Source organism: Vigna radiata, chromosome 7 (genome assembly GCF_000741045.1).
Source record: "Vigna radiata var. radiata cultivar VC1973A chromosome 7, Vradiata_ver6, whole genome shotgun sequence".
Taxonomy (NCBI): domain Eukaryota; kingdom Viridiplantae; phylum Streptophyta; class Magnoliopsida; order Fabales; family Fabaceae; genus Vigna; species Vigna radiata.
The window spans coordinates 26,399,780-26,405,285 of NC_028357.1; the positions used below are offsets into that span (position 1 = coordinate 26,399,780).

Sequence of the window (5,506 nt, forward strand, 5' to 3'; positions counted from 1 at the left end):
ATTCAGACATTTAGTCTGGGCGGACGTTTAGTCCGGGAGGCAAGTGCTGCCTTGAGTGATTCAGACATTTAGTCTGGGCTTTGTGATTTGGTGAATGATAAACTGGATAATTGCATTGATGAATCATTAACAAATGTTTGTAAAGCAGTAAAGCTAAAAAACTGTAAATCTGAAATTCTAGCTATAGTAGAACTTTAAATGTGTAGCGTTCCATGTATTTGGAATGACCTTTCCGTTCAAATGCTCCAAGCGGTATGCACCGTTCTTCAAATCTTCGGTGACGCGGAAGGGTCCTTCCCAGTTGTCTGATAGTTTGCCGGCGGTTTTTTCTTTTCGAGCTTCACTTCTCTTTCTCCAAACAAGGTCACCGGTGGTAAAACTTCGCGGTTTGACCTTCGTGTTGAATCGCCGAATGAGCATATGTTTCTGGGCTGTATTTCGTATCATAGCTACTTCACGTCTTTCAGGTAGAGTGTCAAGATTAACTCTTAGTAAATTTTCATTAACGCTCAAGTCTTGCATCTGTCGACGTATAGTGGGTTCACCTACTTCGACGGGAAGCATTGCATCTGTCCCATAAGTGAGGTTAAAGGGGGTTTCCCCTGTTGAGCCGTGCGGAGTGCACCTATACGCCCACAGTACCTTAGGTAATTCTTCGATCCACAGTCCTTTTGCGCGCCCTAATCTCTTTTTCAACTCGGAAATGATGGCTTTGTTGGCTGACTCAGCCTGCCCATTCGTTTGCGGATGCTCCACTGAGCTTGTGACATGTTTAATGCCCAGTCCTTTGAGGAAATCTTCCAATTTGCGTTCAACAAACTGTCGCCCGTTATCAGTTATGATTTTCTGCGGTAGTCCAAACCTGCAAATCAGGCGCCAGATAAAACTTTGTACCTTTTGAGCACTTATTACTGCGAGGGCTTCTGCCTCAATCCATTTAGTGAAGTAATCAACCGCCACCAACAAATATTTGCATTGTGCCTTCCCGAGTGATAGGGGTCTGGCGATATCCATTCCCCATTGCGCGAAGGGCCACGGAGATATGATCTCATGTAATTCCGAAGGCGGAATTCGTAAGTTATGTCCATGGGATTGACTTGAGATGCATTTCTATACGAAAGTTGCACAATCTTGTTCCATAGAGGGCCAGTAGAATCCGGCTCGTAGAGCTTTAGCTTTCATAATCCTTTTTCCTGAATGTGAACCGCAAATCCCCTGATGTAATTCTTGCATAACGTATTTTGCCTCCTCCTCTGATAAGCATTTGAGTAATGGGGTAGTGTAACCGCATCGGTAGAGGTTGTCTCCCACTAGCATGTAACGGGCGATTCGTTTAGAATCGAGTATGCTGAGGCGTCCTCCCCGCTCTTGATGAATCATGAGTTGTATTATGTCCTGCCGCCAGTCAGTTCGTGGCGTAGTTACGTTAGTGGCATATGCTTCCAACAAAGGCTTGTGCAGCGTAGTTTTAATCACTGAAGATAGTTGGGATTTGTCTCGAGAATGAGTCAACTTTGACAATAGGTCTGCCCGGGAATTATGTGATCGGGGAATGTGGGTCACAGAGAAACTGGCGAATGATTTGATCAAATCATTGACCCTGTGATAATATCGCAGCAAATGGTCATCTTTAACCTGAAAAGTACCATTAAGTTGGCCAACAACCAACTGAGAGTCCATTTTGCACTCCAGATGATTGACTTCCAGCTCTTTGGCCAATAACAAGCCACTAACGAGAGCCTCATACTCCGCCTGATTGTTGCTGAGCTGAAAGTTGAAGCGAATTGCTTGTTCGACTAGAAGATTGCCTGGTCCTTCTAAAACTACGCCGGCGCCGCCTCCGCTTTTGTCAGAGGACCCATCTACATTGAGATGCCAAATGTTGGGTTCTTCCGGACGGTGTGATTCTGCTATGAAGTCGACTAAGTGCTGACCCTTGACAGAACCTAGAGGCTCATATTGCAAACCAAATTCAGATAGCTCGATTGCCCATGCCACAATTCTGCCGGCTAAATCAGGCTTGCGAAGAATTTTGGCGATCGGATGACTCGTCCGGACGACAACCTGATGACTGTGGAAATACGGTCGGAGACGTCGTGCCGCTGGGAGCAAGGCGAGCGCCACTTGCTCTACGTGAGAGTACCTTTCTTCTAGTCCCTGTAGGGTTCGGCTGATAAAATATATCAGCTTAAAATCAGGGTGTTCCTGGATGAGGGCTGCACTTATCGAGTGGCTGGATGCAGCCAGATAGAGTTGTAGATCGAACCCCTCGGTGGGACGGGCCATGATAGGAGGACTGGTTAAGATACTTTTCACTTTGGAAAAGGCTTCTTCGCAATCGTTGTCCCAATGTCGAGGCACGTCCTTCTTCATATTCTTTAAGATAGGCTTGATGTGACTAGAGAGCCTGGGTATGAATCGTGATAGAGCCGTAAGACGTCCGACCAAGCACTGAACATCTTTTAATTTAGTGGGGCTTTGCATCTCCAATATTGCTCTACACTTATCCGGATTCGCCTCTATTCCTCGATGGGTCAACATAAAACCCAGGAATTTTCCGGCGGACACCCCGAATGTGCATTTATTGGGATTTAGGCGCATGTTGTAATACCGGAGTTGTTGAAAGACTTCCTCTAAATCCTTAAGATGTTGTTGATGTGTGTGGCTTCGTATCACCATGTCGTCGACGTATACTTCCATGCAACNACCTATCTGATCATGGAAGACCTTATCCNTTAGTCGTTGATAAGTGGCTCCGGCATTCTTCAAACCGAACGGCATGACATCAAAANAATAATTCGCATGCTCGGTGATGAAGGCGGTCTTCTCGCTATCGGGGGCATGCATCNGGATCTGATTATACCCCNAGTATGCNTCCANGAAGNTAAGAACAGTGTGGCCNGACNCGCCATCGACCAAGCGATCGATGCTGGGAAGCGGATAAGAATCTTTGGGGCACGCTTTATTGAGATCTGTGAAGTCCACGCACATTCTCCATTGTCCGTTCGCCTTCTTTACCATGACTACATTAGATAACCATGTAGTGTAGGTTAATTCTCGTATAAACCTCGCCTTCAGGAGTTTGTCAACTTCACTTTGAATCGCCGACCGCTTTTCTTCGCCGAACCGTCGTTTTTTTCTGAGAAACTGGTCGGGCTTCCCGAAATATGGATAATTTGTGGGAAATAACGATTGGGATGGATTCCGGGCATATCGGACGCGCTCCATGCGAATAAGTCGTTGTTTTTCTTCAATAGTTCCTTCAACGAATTTTCGTCAAATGACTGCAGGTTGGCGGCGATTGAAGTAGTTTATTGTTCGGCTTTTCCCACGACGAAAGGCCTTATCTCTCCTTCCGGTTGTATGCGTTCGTCTATGTTGGTCCTTGGATCAAGGTCAATTAAGATGGTCTCTGTGCGGTTCTCTTTTTTGTAAGGGGTGACCTTCAAACCGGCAACGTAACATTGACGGGCGGTTCTCTGNTCTGCCCGGACGGTGCAAATATTTCCTTTGTCTGTAGGAAATTTCATTGNCAAATGTGGGGTAGATACNATTACCCCAAAGGCATTCAGGCATGGGCGCCCTAGGAGGGCGTTATAAGACGTGTTTGCTTCTACAAGTAAGAAACGAACTCTGAGCTCTTTGCCACCATCTGCAGATCCTAGGTGGGTTCGTAAGTCAATATACCCCCGGGTGTCTACTCTNTCTCCAGCAAAGCCAACTATTTGCTCGTTAAACGGAGCAATCATATCTTCAGAAATCTCCNTTCTTCGAAAAGTTGTCCAGTATAATATATTAACTGAACTACCCTGATCAACGAGGACTTTACTTACATCGTATTGTGCAATGCGGGCGGTGATGACCATGGGGTCATCTTGATCAGGATCTGGCGCGTGAAAATCTTTGTCTGTGAATGTAATATCTGACATTGATGCTGGATTGCGTGTCACTGAGTGTATGATGTGCAAATTTCTCAAGTGTCTCTTTCGCGCCGAGGATGAGGCGCCTCCTCCGGCGAAACCTCCTGAGATTGTGTCAATCCTGCCTTTTATCACGGGTTCGCGCTCTCTCGGTCGGCTGCGTGATCTGTAACTCGGGGGACTACGAGAACGGTCGCGTGGGTAATCATTTCTTCGTTTGCCAGGTTCAGTGCTTCTCCATGTCTTTCTGGGCGAGTATCTCGAACGGCCGGTATATTCCTTCACAAATTCACGAAGATGTCCGGCATGAATTAGCTTTTCTATTTCATCTTTGAGGGTCTGGCAACCTTCAGTAGTATGCCCCGCCGAATTATGGAATCGGCAAATCTGTGCTGCATCCACATTTTTCGGTGGAAATTTTCTTCTTTGAGAGATAAGGTTTGATTGTAGAGCTCGTTCCAACACCTTTTCTCTGGGGGCGGTGAGATGCGCGTAGCGGTCGTATCTGGGATTTAGGTTCACGACCGGTTTTTGTTCCCGGACGTTGTCATTTTTTCGTTTGCCCTCTTTTTTGTTGTTATTCGCCGAATGTTCCTCGTGTTGTTGCTTTCGAGAGATTCTCTGGTCTTCCATTTTAATGAACTTAGCCATCTTTTGCTGCAACTCCTCCAGCGTACGGGGCAATTTGGCATACAGGCTTTCGGAGATGAATCCTGGCTTTAGGCAGTTGGGCAGGCTGCTGATGATGAACTCGGGATTAGCTCCCTTAATCCTCCGAGCGGATTGGTTGTATCGATGCATGAAAGCTCTGAGGGTTTCGTCTTTTCCCTGCCTAAGATTGACTAGTTCAGCACCAGTCACTTCTTCATGTCGGTTGGTGGAGTATTGCTTCGTGAACATGTTTGTCAGCGTGCGGAAGTTGTCTACCGAATTTGGTGGTAGGGTGTAGTACCATTCGAGGGCTTCTCCCTTTAGTGACAAAAAGAACGCCCGACACTTCACCGGATCACTTTGAGTGTAGAAGGCCATTGATTCAACAAAATTCCGTAAATGGTATTCTGGATTCGTTGTACCGTCGAATTTCTCCATGTGAGGTGGAGGTCGATCGGGCATAGGAGCCTGCATGATGATATCGGTAAATGGCAAAAGGTCTGGGGACCGTGGAGGGGGAGGCGGATTGTGATTCTGACTGTCTTTAGATCCCTCTCGGTTGTCTCGTTTTTCTTTGCTACGTTCGGCGTCATCAGTTTTCTTCTGTTGCAATTCTTGCTGCAAGGTCGCAATGGTTCGGGCTTGCTCTTCCAATTGCGCCTGCAGGTCTCTTATCATCTGGATTGGGTCGGGATTCTCCATTCCTCTTGTGGTCACCATTGGGAGTCTTGTCCTTTCGAGCCCCACGGTGGGCGCCAAAATGTTTCGGTATGAATATTTTGGGGAACGAAGGGACTAACCTGGATGACGTGGTGCTCCTGTTATCTTCTGATCTTCAATCGTCTGGAAACTTCAAGCTTAGACCGGAGGGGGAGGTACCTGCAAAAGGCACTCCGACGCCCAAGTTAGGGTGCGTGATGATGAGCCTTGAAAGC

General features: G+C 46.9%; 1 protein-coding gene across 1 annotated transcript; it reads right to left on the reverse strand.

Annotated features, from left to right (window-relative positions):
• Window positions 1–3,311: 3,311 nt before the first annotated feature.
• Window positions 3,312–5,291, reverse strand: LOC106766240. The gene has a single exon (XM_014650985.1). The coding sequence runs from the start codon at window positions 5,289–5,291 to the stop codon at window positions 3,312–3,314; it is 1,980 nt and encodes a 659-aa protein (XP_014506471.1).
• Window positions 5,292–5,506: the final 215 nt, after the last annotated feature.